This window comes from Cuculus canorus, chromosome 11 (assembly GCF_017976375.1).
Source record: "Cuculus canorus isolate bCucCan1 chromosome 11, bCucCan1.pri, whole genome shotgun sequence".
NCBI lineage: Eukaryota > Metazoa > Chordata > Aves > Cuculiformes > Cuculidae > Cuculus > Cuculus canorus.
In genome coordinates, this window is record NC_071411.1 from 15,237,658 (window position 1) to 15,263,746 (window position 26,089).

Genomic DNA, 26,089 nt, shown 5'->3' on the forward strand with positions numbered 1-26,089 from the left:
AATTATACCCCTAATGATCTGGCCATGAGCTACTGGAGGAGCTACATCTCTTACAAAAACCGGGTGACGTGTTCTGATGGTGATAATGCGGCAGCAAAACCTGATAAACCCTGACTTGTGAAACTGGAGCACATTCTACTTGTTTTGAACCTGACCTGATTTTGTAGTTCTAGGTATAGAGGGTAGGAAAGTTTGCTGTTTGAGGAATCGGACTGCGAGCTGTTTAATCATTCATAAACTTAAAAGGCAGTGGCACTTGATTTCTTATGTGAAGTGCTAATTAGTTTACTATGGGGTACAGACTGCAGAAAATTCATGTTTCTGGCACAGCATCTGTTTATCTTTAAGAATGTGTTCCTTTTTCACAATATTACGTTTATATCATTAGTGTTGAGCAATATATGTATGAGTCGAGCTCTCTCAGGGGAGGAAAAAAGGCAGTAGCTCATTTAGAAGTATGTAAGGCTGCTGTTAAAGGAACTTAATAGAGGCTGTGCCTCGTCCAGGGAGGAGACCACTTGGTACCAAAGCCTCTCTCTGCATCTGTGGATTGTTTTGGACTTGGTTGTGGCTTTCATCTACATCAGTTACTTGACTTGGGTACAGTTCAGTGGGAAAAAGCTGGGAATCAATTCCATATGTACCACTTGGGGAGGAGTCCAAGCATCTATACAAGACGCTGTTATTAGCCTTAAAGGAAAGTGGCATCTTTTTCATGCACATTTCATTTGCTCTCTAAACTAAGGTTTGATAATGTGAATGGTTGTAGACAAATCTTTGTGGAACTGTGGACTTCAAGAGTTTCTTAGAGTTCCTCAACATTCAATTAATACGAAGGATTAAAGAAAGTTAGTTAGGAGTATCTTGTGTTTGGTTTTTTTGTTGTTTAATAATCTCAAAGAACAACATTGTTTCACAAACACCTTTTACCAGAAGTCAAATCTTACTTTGAAGGTTCTTGATCAGGGCAGGTTGGATTACAGACTTATCCTGTGCACCGGTGCTGCTTTTTAAGCATCTTATGTACTGAGAGGTTACAGCATCAAAGACAGGGTGCCTGGTGACTGTATTTCACTTTATCTTTATTAAGTTGGTAATTAAGGGCCAGAGTGTAGCAAAAACGATTTTTGAAGTGTCACTTCATCTTTATTTGGGGTTAATTGTATTAATGCTCAGTGCTTGACAGGCTTGTTTCATGACAGGAATTTTTAGAAAAGCGTTAAGGGGAAATGCAGCTTTAGCGTTGTCTGAGAAGGTCCTAATTCCCAAGTAATCCTCTTGTTCCTGCTCACGAAAACGCCTATAAATCAGCTACTTTGGGCATTTTTAAATGTATCTTTAAAAGCAGAGTAATCATGCATTTTGGCTTGTAACTGGAGCAAAATGGGAAAACTTCACAGGTTAAACTTGTGGGTTTGTGCAGAAAGGAGAAATATGTCTGGATATAGCAGGATGAGGCAAGACTGTAGCTGGTTTCTGGTGGGAGTTCAGGGGACAGTGGTACCATAGCCCTTTGAGTCCTAGCGTGGACCTCAACGATGCTTATTACCTGAGATCATTCCAGGATATCGGGGCTGGAGAGTTTGGATCCTGGGAGCTGAGGTAACAGCAGACTTCAAAACAGGGATGTATGCCATGGAACAGAACAGTTTCTAATAACCTTATGAGGGCTGTCTCTTTTTTTTTTCTCTTTGCTAAACTTTACTGCTTGCTCTACAGAATGCTATGGATATGGGTTGGAATCATGTGTAGTCAGTATGAGGATGAATTATGGATTAGAGTGTATTTTAAAGCACTGGTTAGGACAGACATCTTCTAGCCCACCTAATAGGTATTTTATGCATCTGCACAATAATTCAGCCTTTACTGCTCAAAGTTCAGAGACCCAAACTGATCAAAGCTTTGATTTCATTACCTGCCACTAAGGACTTTGTATTTGTGTCCTTTTTCCTGTATGTCTAATCAAAAGTCGTATCTAGGTGCAATACTGCTTTGTAGATATAAGGGAAGATTGATGCTCTTGTCCTGTGGTTTCACAGGTAGATGAGTTCTCTATTCTTGTGGACTTTCATATGAGTTACTTTGAAAAGGAAAGCAGCAATTCAACTCATTCCATTCATTCTGGCATATAAGACAACATGCAAGGAAGCCTGAGAATCCACTTGGGATCATCTTTTCCTATTATGTTGGTAGCAAACCTTTGTTCTCTTTTAAAACTCATTATTCTGGAACTATGATCAATAATGTAAAAAAATGCATGAATCTGCCACACATCAAATTTTCTGTTGTCTTTTTCGGTGATGTTCTCCTTAGATGCCTGTTGTGTAGGCTTATTCCTTACCAGAAATGAATGCCCCATTGCTCATATGATTGTACATCAAATAGATTTACAGTAGCTGTCTCCTGTGTTCCCTTGACAGTGGGTACATACATCTACAAAGATCTTTCCTGAGATATCTGTTTTCTTCCCCTTCCCTATACAATAGAGATCTAGATAGATACTGCAGCCTTTGGAAACCGTCTCGGTATCCTACTGGCTCTTTTTGGCTGAATGTTCTGTCATCTCTGTTCGGACTCTAAGGAGCCCCGGATATTATTTAGGTATTTCAAATTAACCTACTTGCAATCAGGTTCTGAAAGTAGAAGTCAATAGAAGACTGATTTGAATGGGTGATTTATTAGCTGCATATTAAAACACCAAAATTATTCTAAATCACATTTAGCTGCTCTTTGCGCTATAACCCTTTTATTCTTTATTGTTCTGTGGGTGTGTTCTATGCTATGCACCAGGTCCAAAGGACGGTGCACTGTGGTGTGATTTTACTGCCTTGGGTGCTTGGGTCAGCTGAGAAGGTTAAGTCCAGATGGCACTTGCTTCTTGTTTTACCACCTGCTTTGTCTGCAGAAGGGATGATAAGATGTGTGTGAAGATTTTTATTCATGAGACTGGACTTGAAGTCCGTGTACCCTCAGTAAGGGCGGGGAAAAGGTTCTTGCCTTGCTTTAGCCCACGTGTGGAGCTATGACCATACTATAAGAGCTTAAATTGTGTGCATGGTAAGTGAAATATTGATGGGTAAAGCAGTCTGGAGCAGTGAGGAGGGAGTCTCTGAGTACGTATGGCTCTGCCTTCTGAGGTGAGGCCATTGCTCAAGTACACAGTAACTTGTGAAGCATGAAGAGTAACCTTTCAAAGCGTTTAATGTCAATTTAAAGTTACCATGGATCATAGACCAACTTGGAAAAAAAAATCCCTTGTTGGGTGTTAAAGGAGAAAATCCTCCTTTAATATTTCACTAATTAGGTGATAGGGAAAACAGAAAGGCACTGAGGAGTGCAGGAATGGAGCAGAAGCATTTAGTCTTTTCATAGTGGCTTGGTTGGATTTTCCTGGCACAGGATGGGGCTGTTCCCTGCACTGTTTCTTTAATGACAAAGCTTCTTTTCTTTTCTTTTAGAAATGGAGCTTGAAATTAATTTCTTTTTCTTTTGGCCTTTCAGTGTTTAAATTTGGGTATGACTTGACCATAATGCACAGATGCCCATGGAGATTTTCCTGGCTGTTCCTCTCTGAAGCGCTGTTATCTGAGGGAATGGCAATTACCTACTGCCGAGCCTGGTGCTGGCACTGGCTTAAGGTTATTGAAATAACTCTCTGTAGACACTACTCTGTCACTGCTCACTCCCAGTGGAAGATGGAAACTTTCTCAGTTTTGTACGTGTTGATTTTTAAGTCCTATAAACACAGAACAGTGATGATGGGCAATGTTGGAGGAGGAGGAAGATTTCCTTGTGGCTACAGGCCCTAAGGCAGCGTTCAGAGGGGCAATAAAAATCATGGAATGGGTATATGGATGCTGAATTTCAATGTAGAGCCCAAGTCTTTACGTGCCTTTTGTTACAGCAAGCCATCTCTCGCTCTGCAATGGCTCACTTTGTAACAGCTTCTGATAACATTTGAAATACAGTCATTTTCACCATGTGCAAGCAAGGCGCAGAGATTTAAACTCCCTGGCAGCAGCATAGCCAATACATACCAGCACCACAAGGAGCAAAGCTTCTTTTGCTTCATTATGCATAAAAGCAAAAATTGCAATGCTTGGAGACACATAGGTTCAAAGCCTGTCTAAACCAGGCGGTCACCTGTCTGCAGAATCATATCATCCTGCCTGTGACACGGGAGCTCGCTGTGCGTGAGCATAAGCTCTTGAAATATGAAGAGCGTTGATTCATGTAGAATGAAATGGGTTTTGTAAATATTTACACTGTGCTACAAGTGTGCAAGGTGTCTTCCTCCCACGAAGAGCATTTGGGACAGGGAGAGGCTCTTTACAGGCAATGCCATGGGATTTTGCAGCCTTTATGCAAGCTGTTTCTGACCCCTTTTCATTCATTTCATTGCAGAAGAGAGCTTACTTTTACAGGTCCGTCTTGATGATGGTTTTAACTAAAAATTTGCTCTTTGAGTAGTTTCTTCAGCAGGGTGCTGATGGTGGCATGTGGGGCTCCGTGCAGCTTCTGTCCCAAAAAGCTTAGGAAATGTCAAATCCTTTGAAGGAGGTCTTAAAGGTCAATTGTCCTTTCGCTTCCACCCTCCCTTAGCTTTTAATAGGAAAGAGCTCACAAATGAAAGGTGCAGCTTGGTAGCATTAATAGCTTAAGCCCCATAAGGGCAAGGTGCTGCTTAATTTTAAACTCGCGATCGGATTGAGGCAAGGCTGGAGTCTCCTGTGGGCTATTATTTCAGTGTTTATTTGCTGTGGGCTGTTTGTGAAGAGCTCAGCGAGCATAAGCAGCTTTGTTTTTCTCATGCAGCAAGTTATGTTAGTTTGTGTAGAGCAAAACTGCCTCTTTAGCAGGTGTTGAGTGTTTAACTGATACGATGCAACAAGCAAGTCGGAGGCAGGGAGCAGGGAGATGGCTCTGTGCTGTGAGCACCTGCTGCGATCCAAGCTGGAAGAGAAGTTAGTGAGTTTATTTCTACCAGAGTATTCTGCTCCCCCCCCCCATTTTTTTTCCTTGCTTCCCCTTGCTGTCCCCCAGAGGTGCTTTTTAAATATAGGATTTTTAGTGTATAATTTGAGCACGGGGTCAGATGGAAGGAAATGATGACTGCTTTGTGCCCTGTATGGCAGTGTGTGAAGCGCCTGCTCCGCTTACTGAAGTGCAGCGGCGATTAGCAGTGGTGACCAGGTTCCTCCAGCATCTAAATGGGGTTGTTGTCAGGGCATATGGCAAAAGGGTTAAAATTTAATTAGAAAACATAGTGGTAGCTACTGAAGCTTAACGGAGATTTATATAATCTGCTAAGAAGGACAAGGCTGCTGTGTGAGCTGCTGGTGGGGCTGAGCTACTGCAGCCACTGGCTCGGCTTCAGGCGCCGTTGGCTGGGGCATGCCTGGGAATCTGCCCAGGAAGCGCTGTGAAAGAGGAGTTTGTTTTAAGGCTTGACCCTGGCTCTGTGCAACACCCCTGTCCTCTACCCGCCGTATAAAGCCGGGCTGCCGTCATGCCAGGCGTCTGAACGAGGGAGTGAGAGCCACTAGGAGCCAGCCGGGATAGGGATTTTGTTTTGCCAGCCGAGCAGCTCATGGCTTCGGTGTTCATGTGTGGTGTGGAGGATCTGCTGTTCAGCGGGAGCCGCTTCGTCTGGACGGTGACAGTGGCAGCGCTGAGGAGGTGGTACGCTGCCCGGCTGAGGGCTTGCCGGCAAGCCCTGAGAGCATGGTGTGGCCTCCGGGATGTCTACCAGGTAAAGTCTTCCCCCCTAATTGCCCCAAATTTTGTTAAGAAAAGCATTGTGACACCTGATGGACACGCGTGCACTCACCTGTCGGATGCCTCAGCGTGCCTAGCCTGGGTGAGGCAGCTGGGACAGGGCGAGGTGAAGAGCATGGAGCCGGAGCCCCAGATCCCACAGCCCTGCTGTGAAGATGCTCTGTGGGTTTATAACTGGGGTCTGAGCTGATGTGCCATACTGCTTTCAAGCAGCCAGCACTTTGCATCTGCCTTAAATTCAGGGTTTGGGAGGGAGGTATTTTCTGTGTTCTATGTGTGTTATCAGCCAGTTTATCTACAGGTGTTTCAGCAGGTGACTGACCCTGTATCACAGCCTCATCCCTGCACTTGGGGTTTGGGAGATAGAGCTCAGCTCTCAGCCAGTGCTGCCCTCGAGTCCTCGGGGCACAATGCTGCCGTGGGAGAGACTGGCTGTAGCTTTTTCTGCTGCCTGTGTTTGTGTCACTGAATAGTGGCAGACTGTAATGTGATAGTATTTTGCATTGCCCAGAGATTGATGCTTGGGGGGGGCTGCAATAAGTTATGAAACAATAATTGGGAGGCTCCCCTTCCTGCAGGCAAAAACCACAGCACCGTACTGTCAGCTACTGTGGTATCCAGTTGCAGTTAGGGTGGTGTCATTCTTTTTGGAGTCTGTTTTTGCTGGCAGTTATTTATTTTGGTATGTCTGTATTTATTTTTGTCTCGCGTGTAAACTTGTGATGTGTGCCTGGTCACAGTGTCAGTGTGAGTGTTTGCTAGATTATGTCGGATATTCCAAAGCTGATTCTTCCCTCTCCCTGGTGTGTTGCAATACAGAGGATGATACAGCTTGTAGCAAACAGCTCTCCAGAACCATCAGGATATAACTTCCATGGGAAAGTCATGCCAAAAGGACATCTGTGCTTGTTTAATCCCAGAGGGATCTGTTGCTATTTAGCTTTAAGGTATGCCCAGGAATGGGAGAACGGCTTTATGGTGACAGAAGTTCTTCCAAGTGCCTGAATGCGCTTTGGCATCTTGTACAAGTGAAAAAAACTTTGTGATATGACATGTGTGTCACATGAGCAACGTGGATTGTGTATAGTTAGAGAATACAAGAGTATAGGTATCATTGCTGCCACCTTTACTCACCTGATGAAATGTGGGCTGTCTTCTTTCTCTACAAATAAAATCCAGCTACACTTGTGTTGTATGGGTAATGTTTTTGGAGTCTGTTTGCATGAAGTGTGGAGCTTGGACAGCCTTCATTCCCTGCTGTGTCCCTGTGGAGGCAAACTCCATCCCTCCAGGGCTGGAATAATGGTGCAGTAAGGACTGGCTCTGACAACAGCTGTATTCAGCCTGTTCAGCTGCTCTTCTCTGATGGTTGGCTCAAAGTGAAAAGAGTTTTTTTCCAAAACAAAGCGTGCCTGTATCTCTGGCCAAATTTACTCTGTGCTAGAGAGGCTGTTGGTGGATTGATCCGTCTTGTCCTTTTTATGAAAAGCATCACTTACCTTGTGCCTGTATCGCAACATGGGGATGTGAAAATGGGTAAAAAGGGGCAATTGGTCTGTCCAGGTGGCGTGTGTGCCAGGAGGTGGATGGAGAATGCCCCCTCCTCTCTAGCCTACGCCTTGTTACAGCCACGCAGAGAGCACAGCCGGAGCGCTGGGGAAATAGTTACCTGTTGCTCCATGCTTACCACTCCAAGGGCTGGATTGTGCCGTGTCACTTCTGGGAGATGAAACTGGACAGAACCAAGGCAACTCTCGCAATTTAATGTCAGGAACTTCCTAGTGATAATTGAAGAGAAATGGCTGAAAGAATGCTCTGCAACTCTTCCTTGGGTTGCATAACATGTTGTTTTTTGTGTTAAGATCTGTGCTCTGCTGTTAAAACCACTGGCGGTATCCTGACTGAATCCAGTGGGCACAGGACTGAGCACACAGCATTGTGTCACCGGTCTGTTTGGGTCTTGAACCCCTGTAAGAGGCTGAACCAAACTGGGTTTTTTCTTCCTTTTTTTTTTTTAAACACTTCAGGCTATGGAAACATCTAGGGATAAATAGGGTGACCCCTCCATACAGAAACGTACACTGAGCCATGCTGTGTTACTTTTGTTCACCTCAGGCTCAGAGGAGCAATATAGGAGTGGGACCTGTAGTGCAGAGCTCCCACAGGGTTGTTTGTGGGCAGAGATGGATGTTGCAGTGTCTATGGCATTAGGCTCTAATCTTGGACATGAGGTTTTCTGTCTCATTGCTACCATAAATCTTTTGTTATCCTGGGCAAATTTGTAAAGTGAATATAACACCACTCTCCTATCTTCCAAGGATCTTATTTGTCTTCTCAAGTTTTTGTTGGAAGTCCAGTAATTAGTGCAACCAGATGAAAGCACCTTTCTGCCTTGCGTTCTTACTAATATCAGCACCTGAATAGGTGCCTAATGAAGTCCTTTCCCACCTTGGCTTCATCAAGAATGTTAATGTCTCTAACTCTTTCACATCTGTATTCCAGATGTGAAAAATACCATGGGTTGTATATAAAGGCTCTTCGGACTAAACATACACATTTCCCCCCCCTATAAGAACTCCCTGGGCTGTGCGTGGTGTAACAAATCAGGAAACAAGTCAGAACCTTCTCACTGAGCTACGTGCAGGGGATGTGAAGGGAAGGATAAGGTGACAGGCACTTGTGCTGCTGGTCAGCCCTGGAGGCTTTGGTTCGCTTTGGCCCATATGTGGGGTTTACATTGTTTTGTGGGTCAGTGGCTATTTTGGGTAAGAGTTGGACACTGTTAGCAGGTCTTTTTTTTTATCATCAATACATACTTGTGGTAAAATGAAACCCAGTAGGATTCCTCCTCCTTGGGCTGGTAACTTTTTGGGTTTTTTAAAAAATTTTTTATATGTAGTTTTGGGTTTGTTTGTTTGTTTTTTTTTAATAAAATACATGCTAGCCTCATGGGAGACCTGAGCTTGATTCCCAGCACAGAGAAGCTGTTAATGCCTTCATGCTTCTGTGCAGGGCTCTCACCTACGCATTTTGAAGTCAGCAGGTACAGAGATTGTCATGTGGGTAAAACTGTCTGGCCTGGGGAAGCTGAAATCCTCTCTGCTAGTACAAAGCCTTCACCTGCCTTAGCAGCTTTAAGTACAAAAAAAAAAAAAAAACCCAAAAAAACCCAGCAAGAACAAACCAGGCTTTGTCAGTCACCTTCTCTTTAGCCTTCTTGTTTCTAGCATGTGTGTGTAGGAAATGCCATCCAAGGTCTTACGGCTGTTGTTTCACCCAGTGCAGAGATTTCAGCCCCAGCCCAGCAAACCAGACTCGGGCACTTCCTCAAGCTGGTCTCTGCACCAGGCTGTTTGCCATCATCTGTCTCATCTGCCAAAGAAGTGATGTCCTGTTTGTCTAGAGTCCATTAATTCGGAGGACCTTACGAGCCCTCGGGCTGATGGGGTGTCACACTTCGCTCTAAAATAACCTCTGAACCCATGCCACAGCAGGAAGGTTGTACAGTATGTGAATTTATCCTTTCAGTGCTTGGATTGCGTGCCAGGGAACATTGTCTTGTCCATGACGGAGAGCATCTGAATGCCTAGTCTAGAAAAGAGACTTGCAGAGGCAGCTGGTGGGAGACCTGACACAAATCTTTCTGACTGCAGCAGGTCAATATGCGTTGTTGGGGGTATTAGGGCTTGGAAGAAATCCTAAGTGAGAATTCTGAGTAGAAGCCTTTGAGCAAAAGTGCCTATTTCCTATGAGGAACGGGCATGAGGATTTATTTTGTGGTGGAGATCTGGCATGTAGTGGTGTGGCCTGCCAGCTTGGCTTTAGGGACTCTTTCCAGATCCCTTCCTGATGCCCACAGTGGGACAAAGCGGCACTTCTGGGTGTACCGATACTCTTCCAAAACAAAGCTTTTGGCAAAGCTCTCCCCATTCTGGTTTTATAGGCCATCTGTCTTAGATTTAATTATAAAGCAGTAAAATGGAAAGTGACATTTTTATAGAAATGAGTTAATAAGCAGTGGCAAAGCCAAAAACTTTCAGGATCAACACCTATCCCATGTTTAGTTACGTTACCACTGGTCTGTCTTTCATTGCAATGTCGATGCTACCATATTCTGGTGCATGTCTTCCCCTTCACCTCTACATCCCACAGCACAGTGATTCCTTATTAGCATCTGTGCTTTAAGCACAAAAGAAACATCACATCGAAGTCTATTTGATAATGCAACTAACTTGTATAAATTAAAAACTGGTCAAGTGAATGAATTAGTGTTAGGTTTGAAGTGCACGTTGGTCAGTCTGCTCAATGCAAAGTAGATAAGAGAAACCAGGCAGACTGTCCCCAATCTCCCTGCAGAATATGATGACGCATTGTGATTAATATCTGCTGGACATGAAACCAGGAATGGGAGCATCTCTGTGATTAAGCTATTCATTTACACTGGTAATTGGGCTAACAATCTCTGGTGTAAAGGTGTAAATAAAATTCATGCGGGGTTTTTTTGGACAAAGTGCTTTTTAGCCTCTGAAAGGTCATTTCCTCTGTGTGAAGTGAAAAAACTTAGCTGACAAAGCGCAATAAATAAGCTTTGTACATAAGCCTATCCCATACGTAGCTGGGGTGGAGGAGAGATGGAGGAAGCAGTTGACGTCTGTTTCCTATGGTGCTAACGTAGTTGGTTTGGATAGCGAGGACCATGTTTCCTCTGCTGGCACACCTTAAGTTTTTATTACAGAAAATGCTGACAACAGAGTTGGAGATGCCTTTTTCTTTGTCTTTGCATAATGACGAAAAGCAGTGCTGGAGCAGTGAGAGGAAGCATGAAGAGGGAAAGCTGCATTGTCAGGGCAGAGCTTTCCTTCCGCCACACCGGAGAGATCCCAGGAGCCATGCGCAAAGGAAGCATCTCAGGAGTCCTTATGGGTTAAGGCTTTCCAAAGGGAGCTTGAAGACTTTTGAGGATGCTGAGTGTGTGCGCCTTCAAAGATTTAAACTTGGGCATTGGGAATTACCAGTTGCTTTGGAAAAGCTTTAGTATGACTGCTTTCATCTAGCTTTTTTTCCTCTTTGAAGGGATCTGATCTAATGCTGTGACACTGCTCGTACATCACCTGCAGAGCTTTGGCTTTGCTTGAAACTCCTGTCATGTCCAAACATGGCACATTGGAGCCTTCCCTGGGGCTGGGGCTTTGGGGGAGCCTCTTGCAGAGCCAAGAACAAGGGCCGGCTCCAGGCACTGCCTCCTGACAACTTAGAGTTAAACTGGGTTTTACATGCTTCCAACAGCAGCTTTCCAAAGCTCTCTGCCAGACATATTTCCATTTGAGCTCATGATATAGTGTTTTCTGTTAGAGAGAGTTTATTCAAACGGAAACACAATTTTTGTACTGCACCTCCCTCTTTCCTAGCAGACAAACTTCACAACCAGACTGTGAACTTCACTTCATTTCCTTCAGGGTGTTGCAGTGCCAGTTTCAAACAGTGCCTTCTATTCACTAACTGCTTTAGCCTGTATAAATATTATTTTTATCTGACGCAGTTCACAAAATACGTTAGATTTCAAATGTCGCTGGCGCCACTTTTCAGAAGCAGACTCCTCTACAAAGGTACCACTGAATGCACTTGCCTGGGTAAATCTCCATTTCAGTCTTGTGCAGAGAGGCAGGGCAACTTACTTTGACTGGACAAGAGGCTTATGAAAAAGCAAATTAAGAGTTTTAGGCCCATGCTGGTTTTTCCATACTTCATTTTTTTTTGCTTTTCTGAGTGTTTAACTTTCTGTCATTCCTTTTGCTTGTGCTGTCACTGCAGTTCTTTGCCATCTTGGATGGACTGTCTGTATGCTTAAAATAACACCACGCTATCTTTGTCTCCTCATTTTCTGAAAATCAGGCCACCCTTGCACAGTCTGCATTGCTCTTAAAACCTCTGAGTCATAATTAGTGATTAGCGGTTCTACTAATCTTCTGTACAGATGGAGGCCAGTTCATTCTCAGAGACTGTAAAGAGGATAAAGCTATCAGCACAGGAATATATTAGCTTAAATACCCTCCCACACACAAATACGCATGTACGCTTTTGCCCGCTAATTGGTCTGTCATTCATTTAAACATGCATCAACCCTTGATGCTGGGGAAGGAGAGGTGAGAAGAATAAGAGTGATCACAGTCCTGAAAATAACCTGAATGTGTTGCTATTTAGCCATTAAGAGCCATTGACAGTCCAATCAACATGAGATTGAAGACTGTGTTTCTATGGTTGATTTTCTAGGTGATGTGAAATAGGTGCTGTCCCAGTGATGGATGCCCTCGTGTTCACCTTGTTTGCCATCAGTGTGCGGTGCCAGCAGAGCTGGGAGTGCTGATGGAGAAGTTACTGCACACAGTTATACCACGTGGCACTGCTAATTATCTGGTGTTTTGTGAGCATCCTGGTTTTACCTTTCTGTGGTCCAGTGTTTTCTAGGGTGCAGCATGGAGAGGAGCATGCTTGTTGGTGTCTCATGCAGGCGGGTTACTGGCTTGTGTGTGGACAAGTGAGGCAAAGGACTGGAGGATGGGAGGACTGAAGAAGCTGGAAGAGCAGGAGGGGGCAGCACAAGGATTACATAGCATGAAATGTACCTGCTGTGCAAGCAAGGAAAGAGGGAAGGGACCAGGGAATAAAAATAGTCTTTCTGACCCCCTTCAGGTGTGTGTCAGAACCTGCAGTACTCCAAAAGGAGCACAAACTTGCAAGAAAGTGTGAGAAAACAAGCAGGTAGGGGGGAAAAAAAAGGCAGCAGAAGTGCAATAGGAGAGAAAAACTGAAGTGGTAGATAGGAAAAAAAGAGGGGAAACAATCTTTCTGGAAAGGTGGCTGTCTTAGGTGAAGAGGTCACCATCATGCTGAGCGTAGAGTTGTCTGGCTAATGCCAGACTGGATATGTCTGGCTGCCACGGTTGTTTTGGGAGAGCAAGTATGTTGGTGTCGTTGAAGCCCATTGGGAATCTGGTTGGCAGGTGCCCTTAGCAGGCATTCAGGTTGGGGTTTGCTAAGCTGTAGTGCAAGTGGAAGCAAGTAATTCCTCTCTAGTTTCAAGTACATTGCATCTGTTCACCTTATTCAGAGAGGCTGGAGTGTGTTGTATTTGCTGTAGGGCTCCACACCCTTTTCCGAGGAGTTGCAGAGCTGCCATCTGCTAACCCCAGCTTGGAGCTCTTCTCCTGGTAGCCTCTGAGTTGCAGAGACTCTCTCCTACTCAACTCTTGCTGGTCCAACAGCTTCCCCCTGCTGGAACCTTTCATGGGCAGGCTAGATTTCTTTTAAACTCAGATTTTCCTCCAAGGAGCTGCACTCTTCCCCTCCTCCAGCTATTCCTGTCCCTGTGGTTATCCCAGCAGGGCAGAAGTTGGCACCACCCAGGTAACCTTCACATCATTTCTCTAACGAAAATATGACTCACTGTCTATTTTCCATCTTATTTTGAGGCTTTGGAGTCTGTGTTTTGGAGACAAATGCAATTTTGTTAGTCTGAAATACTCTTCTAAAACTGTTTTGCTGCTGTCCCTTAGGTTGCTGGTGCAGTCTGGACCAGCTGGCTGGGCCTGACCTGGCATCCTCCTGCCTGATGCAGGGCCAGCTTATATTTTTTTTCATGAAACCTTGAGCATTGAGCATTGTGTGGAGCGCTTTTGTAGTCTCATAACTGTAAGAATGTTAGCTTTTATAAAGTTTTATAAAGTAACTTGGGGGCAGGGAAGAAACGCATGCAACTTCGTCTGTAGCTAATTAAAATGTGGGTGTTTGATCAAAGCTACTTCCTCTGCATTAAACAAGGAGGGCAAGATACCTCTAGCACCTCACTGTCTTCCAGGTGTTTGGAGTAGCTGGCATGAGTTGCCTCATGGAGGTGTCTGGATGGATGGTAGTTTCTGGAGGCAGCCCCAGGCGAGGGCAGCAGGATTCTTATATGTCTGGTCGTGTGGACCTGGAAGCCCTGCTTCTCTTCCTAGCAGCGTTGGTAAGGCTTTGGCTTTATACTGTGCTCTGCGGCTTCCTGGAGCCTGTTGTTGGCCTCAAATGCTCAGTACATGGAGTCTCCTGTTCAGGGGAGTTTAGCTGGACAACAGGACTTGGTACGTTTAAGAAGCGGGAACCAACCATGTGTCTCTGATCAGGTGTTGCTTTGAAAAGTTTGACCCTAAGATTCTTGCTCTCCATTCTGATAAAAGCAAGTTGGTTTGTTCTAAGTGTTGAATTTAATTTTTCTATTAAAATAGATCCTTGGATTGCAGTGGAAAAGTCTTCATGGTTTGTCTTCTCTGTGTACAGTGAGTGCTCAGTTGGGAGCATAAATCGAAGGAGAACATCCAGCTAAAGGGAAGAAGTCGTTGCTCCCAGGAGATGTGGTCTTGGTGCAGGTCCAGAGCTCCTCCCTGTTCTACTAGTGTTTCATGATATTCCCCCCCTGGCCTGCATCTTCCAGCCCATGTTGGTCCTGGGCTGTGTTGTTCCCTTGGTATCAGTCTTCTTACCATAATTTATGCAGCCAGAGGATGTGAGTCAGTGGTGGGATTGAAGAGCTTGCTGTACTCGCATCACATAAAAGGAGATTAATAATGCTGAGCTGTGCTTGTGAAGGAGGAAAAGGCTTGATTTTGAAGTAACTGCGTGTGTAAATTTAAGATCTGGATGTTACAGCCTCCATTCTGTATATTCTATTTTAGGTGAAAGCAATGTTATAGTGTTATCTGATGTTTCTTTTGGAGGGGAGCTCAATTTTTGTGTTGTTGTGATACCCGTGCCCCTCCTGACACAATTAGGATTGATGTATCAAAGCCCAGATGAGTGAAACCTTCTAGGTTGATGCAGCAGAGCAGGAGAAATCAGGGAGTGGAGCTGTATGTCCTTTTATGTATAACTTGATATTTTGCCTAAAAAAACCAATCCTGCAAAGGGAGCAGCAGGTAGATGCTTTACTTCTGCATCTCTACCAGGAGCAAACTACACTCCTGGAGACCAGCCCTGACCCGAGAACAAATTCAGATTGATAGCCAAGGGTGTAAATTCTGTCCACACTCCTGGTTCCCTCTCTGATGTATGGTAGCTCACATCAGAGACAGTGCACCAAAGTGGTTTTTGGAAAGGAGCCAGGGAAATCCAGTGAGATGCTGTACCTGAGGGTACTTGTCACAGCCAGGACCTGTAGAGATGTGAACATATGAAATTAGGGCAGGCGTGCTGAGATGACCAGCTCTGGTTATCTTCATTTACCCAAATATCTTCTTACTGGTAACTAAGCATTCCTGCTGCCGCAGGGCTAGTATCGCAATCCCAGGGGTTGAATGGTCAAGTGGAGGTGACTGGAAGTTTTAGTGCTATGCCAGGTTTTAGCACGGAGGCCCCTTCTATCTCCTGGGCAGGGATATGCAGGGAAGAAGAGCCGGAGGGGTGATGGCAGCTCCCAACAAGCACAGAGCTGTTGGCAGGGGTCTTTGCGTGCCTGTCGCAGCACAGGGAGGGTGGCGGGGCCCCACGTTCTCACCGCGAGGTGTCACTGCCCAGGGCTGACATCCTGTGCTGTGCTTTTGGTTTGTAACTGCTGGTTTTTTACTTGCTTCGGTTTCATAATAAAGGGGTTAATATTACAAAGGAAAAAGTAGTAATTGTAATGCTCTCTCAGCTTGCCTTCATTTTTAACAATCACATTTCAGCCTCTTGTGTCCCCTGACTCATACTGGAAGGGCTTTTGTTTCTGAATCTGTAATCAAAGCAACAAATGTGAAGGTTATTTCCTTGAGATTATATGGCAACGGAAGAAGTCTGGGATCGTGCCTCCCTTTTTCCCCTGGCTTGAATGCACAGCAAACATGAAGGCTTAGTACATGCACGCTGTTGAGTACTTCTTGGGTTTCTCCAGTCCTTTTAAACCAGCAGGGCATGTAACTTGGAGGTAAGAGGCCGTGTTTTTGATTTCTGATGCTTATCAGGGACAGATAATATTGTTTAGTGCTATTACATTGTGCCCCAATTAAATACCATGCACACCTCGGAGCTGCGAGTGCAGGACAGCAGGCAGCCAGAAAGCAGCATGGAGCAAAGTGAGTTTGCTTTGGGGTACGTCGGAGTGCAGGCTGAAAACTTTTTGCTTATTCATTGCTTTGCCCTGAGAGACATCAGTCTATAAAAATTTCTTTGCATCTCTTGCACTCCGTTGTGGAGATAAGGGACTGTTTTGTTTACTCCCAGCATTTACAGCTGCTTTTTCCTGCCTTTGTTTTAAGAGCTGCCTTAGCAAAGTGCTATATGTACGCTTGATTCTGGGAACTTTGCTGCAGCTGGAGAGCAGGACTGTAATTTCTGACTGTGGAGAAACTACATTTTCAGAGATTACCCTTATAGGCTGCTCTGAGATATGATTTATACCAAACAAAGCACAGATTCATGAGTCCTGAGAAAAGGCAGCCAGTGCCTGGTACAGTAGCCTCTTTCAGCATCTATTAAATGTCTCATCAGTAAAGTCCCCATCACTCTTGCCCAAAAAAAAAAAAAACAGTCTTGAAGAGGTTGGCATTGAAGATGCAGCAGTGCACATGGAGCTCGTTAACGGCTGTTGAGAAAGAGCCTTTGATCTGAGGTGCTTGTTTTGCTTTAAAAGTGAAGTATGGAACAGTCCAAATCCATTAACTCCCCTCCCAAGTGCTTGGCAAGGTGCTGGCTGCCAGGCACTCGCGGCTGGGCAGATTGGCTCCTTGCTGCGGAAAGACTGCTCAGCGCCTGTTGCAACCAATACCCGCTATTTTGACTTTTCCCAAAGATCTTGGGATTTCAGGCTTTGCTTGGTTTATTTGCTTGCTCTTTGTATTTTTTAAAGAATTACAGAAGTTAAAGGGAATTCAGATAGATTTGTGATATAGCCCTTTCTTTTTTTAAATTGTTTTTCATCGTCTGCTTACCTAATGTCTGTTTAATGCTGGTGTCTGGGTTTCCTCAGGGGCTGCTGCCAAGCATGAGAGCAGCTGGAAAAGTCCTGGGGACAGGATAGGGGATGAACTTGGTGAAAGGACCCCAATGGGGAAGGGCAGGAAGAGATACAAGATACCTTCAGAAGATGTGGTGCTGCCTGGAGAGGATGGCAGGTGCTTGGTCAGGGCTTGATCCACCTCTGTCTTGTGGCTTCCCTCCAAAACCCAACCCAGCGGTGAGCAGGGAGGTGATGGAGAGGCAAGAAGGGCAGTGGAGGGCATCAGAGTGGCCTGTGAGAAGCTGTCAAAGAGATGGAGAATTTCAGGGCTGGAGAGAATCAAAGAGTCATCAAGGGGGTGGGGTGCGAGTCTCTGGGGGTGGGAAACCCCTTGCTAAAGGGGTTTTTTAGTCTTCTGTGACTATTCATGTAACAGGGGTGGCTGAGTTTGTTTCAAGCAGGTCAGGAGTGGCTTCTAAGGTGGAATAAAAGACAAGGGAAGTTACCAGGAGCTCTTCACAGAGTATCTCTTGTGACTCCTGTTGTAGCGACTTAAGCAAAGAAGCAGGAGCTTAACTGATTTGCCTCCAACTTTGTGCTGAGGACCAAAGGCCAGAACAGGTTGTTTGCCCCACGGTGGGTACCCCTTGTTCAAGGGCACTGGATGCTGCTGCCTCCTCCCAGTGCTCCTTTTGGGATCAACACTGCATTTGGTCTGTTTGGTAGTGTTGGGAAAGCTCTCTGGTCCCACAGGATCTCCCCCCTCCACCCCTAGTTCCCAGGAGATTGCACTGGAACAAAATATCACCGTGGGCATGTGCACAGTAATGACCTAACTACAGTGCCTCAGTGCTGTCAGAGATAAGCGTGTTTCCACCAGACACTAATTTGTTAGCTGTGTTCTGCCAAGGAAAGCAGATGTTGGATGAAGTATTTCATTGACTTGATAGTTGTGGCAGATTTGCACTGATTGTTTCCTATTAATTTTCCTGATTTTTAGGATTAGCTGTAGAGTTGCCTGTCTATTCTTTTCTTGTTGTTATTTTAAATATAATGCAAAGTGGTAGGAATGGTAACATCAGCACCCATGGAATGAAGTGAACAATTTGAGAATCACTTCGGTTTTGAGTGTGATATACCGTTATTTAATATAAGGAGAATACAGATGCTGTTCCTTCAAGAAGATGGCCAACCTCTCCCCCTCTGTCAGAGGGACTCGTTGTCAACTGATAACACTGCTGTCAGGATCCCATGGCCTTTGGCAGTGACAGCAGAGGCGAGATGCTATCTTGGATGCTGCTTGTCAGATGAAAACTGGGGGGGCAGCTGAGTCAGCAAAGGCTCTTTTGCAGCAGCACATCCCTCTGCCTCTCGCCGTGGGAAGCAACTCTGCCTGCACACTTGTGGAATGCTCATTCACCTGCGGGCGCACAGGCTGTGCATGGGTGAACACCCTCTGCCACCCCAGTGTGGGAGAGAGCAGCAGTGAGTACATGAAGCCACCATCGATAGCGTCAGAAAAGACAGCCACACTGCGAAACTGCCTTGTGGGGAAAAGAGGGGGTTAGCTTTTTACCTTGCAACCTCCTGGTAGAGACCAAAAAGCAGTATCTCCCCTGTTTATATTTTGCTCTTGGCAAAGGGCTTTATCTTGTGGCTGAGATACTGTATTTATCATTTGGCGGAAGATTGAATTAATTTGTTCTCAGGATTTTCATTTTATCACTGGTTTTGGGGGTGGTTGTTTTTTTTTTATTGCAGCGTGCTCGTCATTATTTCTGAGCATTATATTTAGAGCATTTTAGGGAGAGGAGGATGAGATTTAGAACCCAGTGTCGTGCATCAGTGAGTGGGATTCGGTGACCCCAGGAGGCTGTGCCTGTCGTCTTGTACAAATTAGCAAGCTATCAATAAAGCAAGTGAAAGAATCTCTTGCAATGAGAAGTCATAGAATAAATGTGGGAAAAGGAGAATCGCATGGGAAGAGATGGCACTTGGCCCTGAAAAGCCACAATGCCTGTGAAAGCGCTGAGGGAAAGCGCTTGGGCTGTTGCTTTGCCAGATTTTTTTAGTGGCTCAGCTGGTGTGGTGTACATAGAAGTGAGTTGATACTCTGCAGGAGCCAGTTTTTTTCATTGTATCTCCAGTTCATGTGGCTATTTTAGGAAGGTGCCATACAACCCAGAGAGCCTCTCACTCCACCCCTTCCAGGCAGCATGTTTCGTTTCTTAACTCTTTGCCAAACTTAAGAAGAGCCAACTTTTCCATGGAAAGCATCATCAAAGGGTCGTTGGTACCAGCTTGTGCTTATAAGTAAATTTTCTCCAGCCTGTCTCATCTTAAAACATTATTTCTGTACATTTCGTATTCAGTCTGGTCTTCGTGTGCCTGTCCATGCCTGGCTGCTCCTGAGAAAAGCATGGGGACACCCTGAGGTCGGGAGTGGCTCTGTACAGTTCTTGCAATTGCTGTGGGTAAATATCCCATGAGCCTTGGGATGAAAGCGCGCAGAGCCAGGGTGGGCTCTGCAGTCCTTGGGAAGGATGGGGCTGGCGCTTGGAGTCACCCTGGCGAGGTGAGATGGATCCTACAAAGTGGCTTGCCATAGCACAGAGGGCGAGAAATGCAGCCAGCCACTTCAGTGCATCACTGACTGTTTAACATTAAGCAGATACTGGCTTCTGTTAACGTTAATAGCAAGAAAACAAATGATTTAAGGCAAAATATTGGCCCCATTAAAGTTAATGGCAAAAGTCATTGACTACATTGGAGCCAGGACTTCAGCCAAGGGTTTCTTTATGACTTGAAGATTAAGAAGGAGAGGCAGTATGTCTGGAGACGTAGTTTGCCCCCTGTAAAGCTGGTGGAAGCTCAGCCACTGCCTTCAAAGGGGTTATGTCAAGTTTTATAGTGCCTTCATGAGCTAGGCTGCAGCACTGCAGCAGGGAACTCGCTGGTGTGCCGGGCTGGTGTGTGCAGAGACCGGGGAGGGGGGGAAACCCGAGTTTTAGAATAGAGAGCCAAACCTTTGTGTTTTGCAGGAGGTATCAGTGAGTCCAGAAGACGTTAAGGAGAGTGTGACCGTGCAGATGAGGCATCACTTGGGGCTTTTTGTACTGCACCCCTTGCTGGCAAAGGAGGTGATGGAGAGATGTTTAGAGGGATGTGATGTGGCAGTGCAATAGGAGAATGTTTCCCTTCCCCAAATCTTCACTGATGGGATGGTGGAGCATTTCCAACCCCCACCTATCTGTTTCCCCCTGAGCACTTCCCACCATGGGACAGTCTGTGATGGGGACTTTTACTGGGTTGGGGAGGACCTGTGGACTGCAAACAGGCTGACATGAAGTGTCCATCAAGGCATTTTTGGAGACCTGTGTGGATCCTTTAAAAAGTTTCCATAGAAATGCTGGTATAAAACCAAACTCTTGTTTGTTATTTTTCTGCTTATTCTTTAAAGCTCTGAGCAATTTTCAGTGTTGGAACACTATGATGCTTTGCTCTCCCAACAGACACACTCGGAAACTCTGAGGTCATTCCAAGGATTATAACTTTTTTTCCTTTTTCCCCTTCGGCTCTATGCAGGCCCCTTCCTTCCAGAAGGACAGGCAAAGGCTTTTATTTTCCTGAGATGTGCCTACTTAGGGCAGCTCCATATTGCAAAACATTCTTGCATCTTATTTCATATCTTTATCAGTCCGTGCACGTTTACAGGCCAGACGTAAGCCAGCCAGTTGTATCAAAGTCAATGAAGCAACGCTGATCTGAGGCAGCTGAGGATCTGATCCTAAATGCCTTCAGGAAGGAAGGGGGGGGGGACCGAAATGCTGATGAAAATCTGAGGTCAGTGTAGGGGCTTCAATCTTAAGCTTTGAAATATCTCACAGGCTTACGAGTTACGGAAGAGAGGCTTGGGAAAAGAATAAAACAACCAACCCTTACAGGAAATTACTGGTGATGCTTTATAGCTGGTTAACTGCAGCTCAGGTAGGGATGAAATTCTCTTAAGTGCAAGGCTGATTCTCCAGGCTCTTACACTTGCAAAGCAGTGCTGCTGCCTTGGAGTCACTGGTTGAAAGCAAGAAGGCAGGATTTTGGGGGCTCCGTGCTGCAGGCTTTGTGGGGGCTGTGTTGGTGTGGCAAAGGGACAGCATTTCTGAACCAACCGTGTGCATCTTGTAAGCAAGTGGGAACTATTGCTCCTTTTTTTTTGTTATCCATATAATTTTCTACAGTGCTGTGATTACTTGAGCCACTGTGTGCTTGTTTCAGGAAAAAAAACGATGCAGTCTGTACAATCCATTTATAATGATGCACTGCAGCCCAAGTTCTTGCATTTAAAACAGCAGGTTAAAGGCTTTGTTTGGCCATTTATTTAGTGAAAATCAGTGCAGAATTTTTGTACTTGTAAAATCTCTTCTGGAGCTTGCTCACCTGGCATTGAAATTTAATTTCACGTGGTTGCCTTGCAAGGAGGTTATGGAAGTAACATGCACAGTTCTGCACAGCTGGGACCAAATTCCTGGTGTCACATTTGGGTGTTTTCCAGGCGCAGCCCCCGAGGGTGCTCCATATCAGCCATACCTGGGCGAAAGGGGGTTGTCTTGGGAGGAAGGGAAGAGGTTTGCTACTTCCAATAGATTTCATGTGGAGTTTGGGCTATTAGAGATCTGAAGCCTTACTGGGTGGGGGAGAGGGTGAAGCTTACAGCAATGTATATTTACATGGATGCAGGAGCCTGGCTCAGCCTTTCTATCCCTGGGCAGCGATGTCGTTGTGCCAGAAGTGCGTCCTGAAGCCCAAACCGTGGCACATCCCAAATGAGAGCAGCTGGGCTGCACGCACAGACCTCCAAGCGTTTCAGTGGTAGAAACAGTTCCAAATTATGTCTCAAAATTATGTGCGTCTTATGTACAATCTTCTCTGGCCACAGAGTTGTTGTGTTTGGGGTGATTTTTTTTAGACTCTCTAGTAGCAAAGACTCCAGACCTTCTTAAAACAAAAAAAGGCTTAAAAGGTCAGCCATGCCGAGTGATGTCTCTGTAATTTGCCCAGTTCTGGGGGTTGAAATCTGGTCTGGAGGGAGTGCAACACATTCAGGTTTGCTTCCGACCCAAACCCTTCGTGATTTCCCATTGATAAGTTACAGTTCAGGAGATAAGTTATTCTATCAGCTTTTCTTTTTTTTTTTGGCTTAAGTTTTTTTGAGGTTTCCTGTTTACACCCTGTCTAATAACTGTTTTGTTTTTCTTATTTTTTCCTAACTGGATGACACACGTGGATGTCTAAAAATATTGTATGTAACAACCAGCTTCGAACAGGGAGGATGTTTCTGCTCAAGAGAAATAGCATAAATATCCTGTATATGTTTTGTTTTCCCAAATAAACATTCAGGCTCAGGATGTCACGGGGAAGCCAAGTAGTAGGAGTTTTTAATATTGCTGGTTCTTTTTTTTTTTTTAAAGGACTCATGTTTTGGGATTTTTCGATGATTTTAGGTACAGAACTTTTGTGTCACAAGTGAAGCGGAGAAATAATGAAGATTTATTTTTTTTGGCTATATGAAACCTTTCTGAACATGTTAACCTGCTACATAGAATCACAGTCTCACCCTATGGTTTGATCTCCACACATAGAGGTTCTGAGAATTGTGTTTCTTTTCCATTGTCTGCATTTTTTACTGAAGATCTGGGTAAATGAGGTTCCTGCTAAAAACCCACAGCCAGTACCTGCCTGTAAGTTAGGAGGGCTGCGATATTTTTATATTACTGTATTTTCACATCTGACAGTGTTTGTCTCCTTTTCGTTCTCCTGTGTGTTTGAGATTTTATTGCTTACTTGTGTGCAAAACAAATGAGTGACTTTGGGGAAACAATAAGAATCCTGGATCTCAGTACGGTTTTGTGAAAAATGGGTCTGTGCACTATGTCACTCTGTTAATTTCCTGTTGGGAGTGAGATGAGATACAGGGATACTTCATGAATTTTATGGTGATACCTCTTTTACTGGATAATAACTTACATATTAGCAGGCTTTTAAAGCTAACTGCAAAAAAGACTAACTTGGGGGCATGTTGCAAAAATATAGCGGAATTGTTTATTTGTATAGACAATGTAAAATCAATGAGAATAAGCTGAAAACAGATGTGTATATATATCTCAAGACTGCTCACGCCACCTCTTAATTGAGCCAGCCAGCTGTGCTTAGCTCATGATGGATTGGTTCAACTACATAGAAAATCAGCTATATTGTTCAGATTAGCAAGGCGTACTGAATAAAAGATGAAAGAAAATGTATCCGCAAGGGGCTCCCCAGGGTGCTGGGTCTTTGAGGAGCTCAGCACCCTGAGAGATGGAGAGCCAAGTATGAGTCTCTTCCCAGAGCGTGAGGAAACGGGCCTGTGAGCAAATGTGCTGCAGGGAAAGAAATCATGCGGGTCTCATTGAGGGGGTTAAAAACAAATCCTTTACTGCTTCAGCTCCAAGAGCTCAGGGTCTCTGGCTGCTGAGCTGGAGGCATTTTTCCATGGCCAAAATCCTTTATGTATCTAGCGATACTATGGTGGTGAAGTCCTCTTCACGAAGCTCGCCAGCTTTTCTTCAGGCAAGAGGAGGGGACCAGACCATTGACATCTGTGACTGTGCTGGATCATGTGGCGTTGCTGCACTGAAGCAGCGTTGCATCTCTGTGTCATTGCACTGGGACAATATAGGGCCGGTGGAAGGTCATTGATACTCCAAAGTTTGTGAGGTGGTCTTGCGGCAGCAATAGCCTCTGAAACTTTCAGCTCTGCCTCCTGTATGAATGAGACTTGGAAAAAGTGAGTACTGTCTTGTATAGAGCAGCTCTGTCTGCACAATGGGGCAGCTCCATGTGAGGAGGGAGTTGTCTCCTGGAGATGACCTCTCTGGTGGGCGACATTCCTGATGCAGGGTGGGCTGGTGTTGGTCTGTGATAGTTAATAGGGAGTCTTTTGCTTCTGATTGTGTTTGTAAGTATGAGTAAGCGAAGTGAAGTGCACTTTGCCCCATCAAGAATGGGGTGGGGATGCTTGGAGTGAGCTCTTGCACAGCTGCAGAAAACAGAATGCTGGTCACTGAAGCCCTGGGCTTGCAAGGGAAGCATTAGGGCTGATGTTTGGACTATCCTAGCTAAAACTGCTTTGTTTAGGGTTTGGAGCGTTCCAAATGCAAAGCTGGTAGTCAGCTTGGAAGTTTTGCGTTCCTTGACTGGGCTGTGGTGCCACACAGTGAGTATCTATGTTGTGCCTCTCAGCCCAGGTGGAGAAAGCATCTTAGCAGGGATGGAGCCCTCAGGGGTGCATGCGTGGGCTAGGGGGGGCAGAGGGCTGCAAGCAGCAAGTAGAAAGGGCTTCAGAAACCCTCTCCTTTGAAATATCAGCTTGGGATGTTGCCTTTGTGTCTCGCCATGCAACAGAGCATGTGGGTGACACAAGCCCATGGCCATGTAGAGCTCTGGGTGTGCATGTTGGAGCTGACAGGTTTGTCACAGTAACGGCATTTTGTGGTGCTTTCTTGCCAAGCGCTCTAGCATCTTCTGCAATGTCTTGACTGAGACACTCTGGGAAACTGAGTACTCTGGGAAACAGCTGTGTTTCTTCTGAGACAAGTTTCCTGGAGATTCAGGTACCTGGACATTATCTGTATGTATATCTGTAAATCAGGCTTTCAAGTTTGTGTCCTTATGTTTTCCCATAAATAACATTGGGGATAATTTTATGTTGCCTATCTTCAGGGGTGTCATGAAGCTTAATTACTTTTAAGGTGCTTTCTAATCACCTTGGGTAGCTGAATAGAAGCACAGGTTATGGTTGATATTTCTTTTATGTTTTAATCTTCCTGGCAACCTTCCTTTCTCCTCAGCACAAGGCTTTGTAGATGTGTTTGCTATAATAGAAACCTTTTTACTTAACGATAGACAACTGAGGCAATTAAAACAGGCAGAAGTGATTAATGTGATTTCACTGGGTGAAAGCTAAAGCACCTAGCGATTAAATAATGGCAACCCGTGCGCTATCTCAGAGCAACAGATGGGGTATGATTTAAAAACACTATTGGGTCAGACACTTCGCAACAGGGGCAGATTGGTAACAGTGCGGCAGAGCCAGAAATGCACCACCTTGAAGGGTGTGCTGATGAAATGATTAATTGATGGTAATATGTGACTTCTTTGAGTGCATAATGGCAGATCTTCAGCTTTCTGGAACAAATGGACCCCTGATCAGATTGTAATGGATTTAAGGGCTCCAGGCAGCATGTTTGAGTGGATAAATTGCAGGGAGCGTGCTGAAAGCTGGAATTGGAATGCTGCAGCTTTGCTCTCAAAACCCAGAGGAGAAAATGCTGGAAGTGGTATCTTGCCAGGAGTGCAGAACATGGGGCTGGTGCAGTACCGAGGGGTGTAGCTGTGGTTTGCACAGAGGATGTGGATACTATCTCTGCGGTGGTGCAGCCTCTGCTCTGATCCCTACCATGCACAACAGGTCGCTCTTCGTCTGGCACTTCTGCACAAATTCAGGTCTACAGCAGCAGGACAAATGAAAAGGAAAGGCTGTCTTTCAGTTAGACACACTCTGCAAATGGTCCTTTTACCAGTATTGTTATTTTAGTGAGCAGTGTGATGATACGTATTTAGCAGTGCCCTAAATTGCCAGTGCTAGTACCACAGATGCTGTAGCTTCATTTTCCTGGACGATAGATGCTCGTATCTGACCTGTTTGCAAAGCTGCTTGGGAGGGGGCTCCCTCACAGCTTTTAGTCAAAATGAGCTCAATTAGTTGAAACAATAAAGCTTTGTTAATTTGGCTTCATGTGGCTGAAATGGGCTGACTGGTGACAGAAGAGGCTGTGTTTTGACAGCCCTCACTGTACCAACAGCCACACGTTAAAAGGGAAGCAGAACCCGAGGGGAAGGCCTGAGGTCTTTTTTCAGTTATATTGCAATTGGGTATAAGCTGTATTTATTTTTAAGTCTTTATAAGGTTGGATGTGCAGCATCCCAGGGCTGAGAGGGGGTGAGAGGATGCTGGTGGCAGTAGAGCTCAGCCCTGTCCTTGTCCCTATCCATGTGTAGCCAGAAGGATGTGAAAGAAGAAAGCACTGTGTTGATCTTTAATCCCTCTGGGAGCCCATATCTAAGAAAACCACCCTCGGCCTCTGCTCACAGATGGGAGTTTATAGCCTGAGAGAAGCTTGTGCTGTCAGGAAAATGACTTTCTCTGAGGCTGAGAGAAGAAATATAAAAGTCAGGTTTCCTTCACCAGCTCTCACCCATAGAGCATTGCAAAACCAGTCCTTGCCAAAGCAGACGAGAGGTCCAGAATTAGAACAGATTTTAAATAATGTA

The 26,089-nt window shown here is 45.1% G+C and overlaps 1 protein-coding gene across 1 annotated transcript in view; it reads left to right on the top strand.

The window, feature by feature from the left end:
* The first annotated feature begins 5,414 nt into the window (after window positions 1–5,414).
* FRMD4B (FERM domain containing 4B) overlaps window positions 5,415–26,089 on the top strand; it is an 86,632-nt gene continuing 65,957 nt past the window's right edge. The window contains exon 1 of the mRNA XM_054076812.1: window positions 5,415–5,752. Within this exon, the coding sequence (XP_053932787.1) occupies window positions 5,591–5,752 (162 nt within the window). The 5' untranslated portion in view covers window positions 5,415–5,590. The remainder of the gene's footprint in view (window positions 5,753–26,089) is intronic.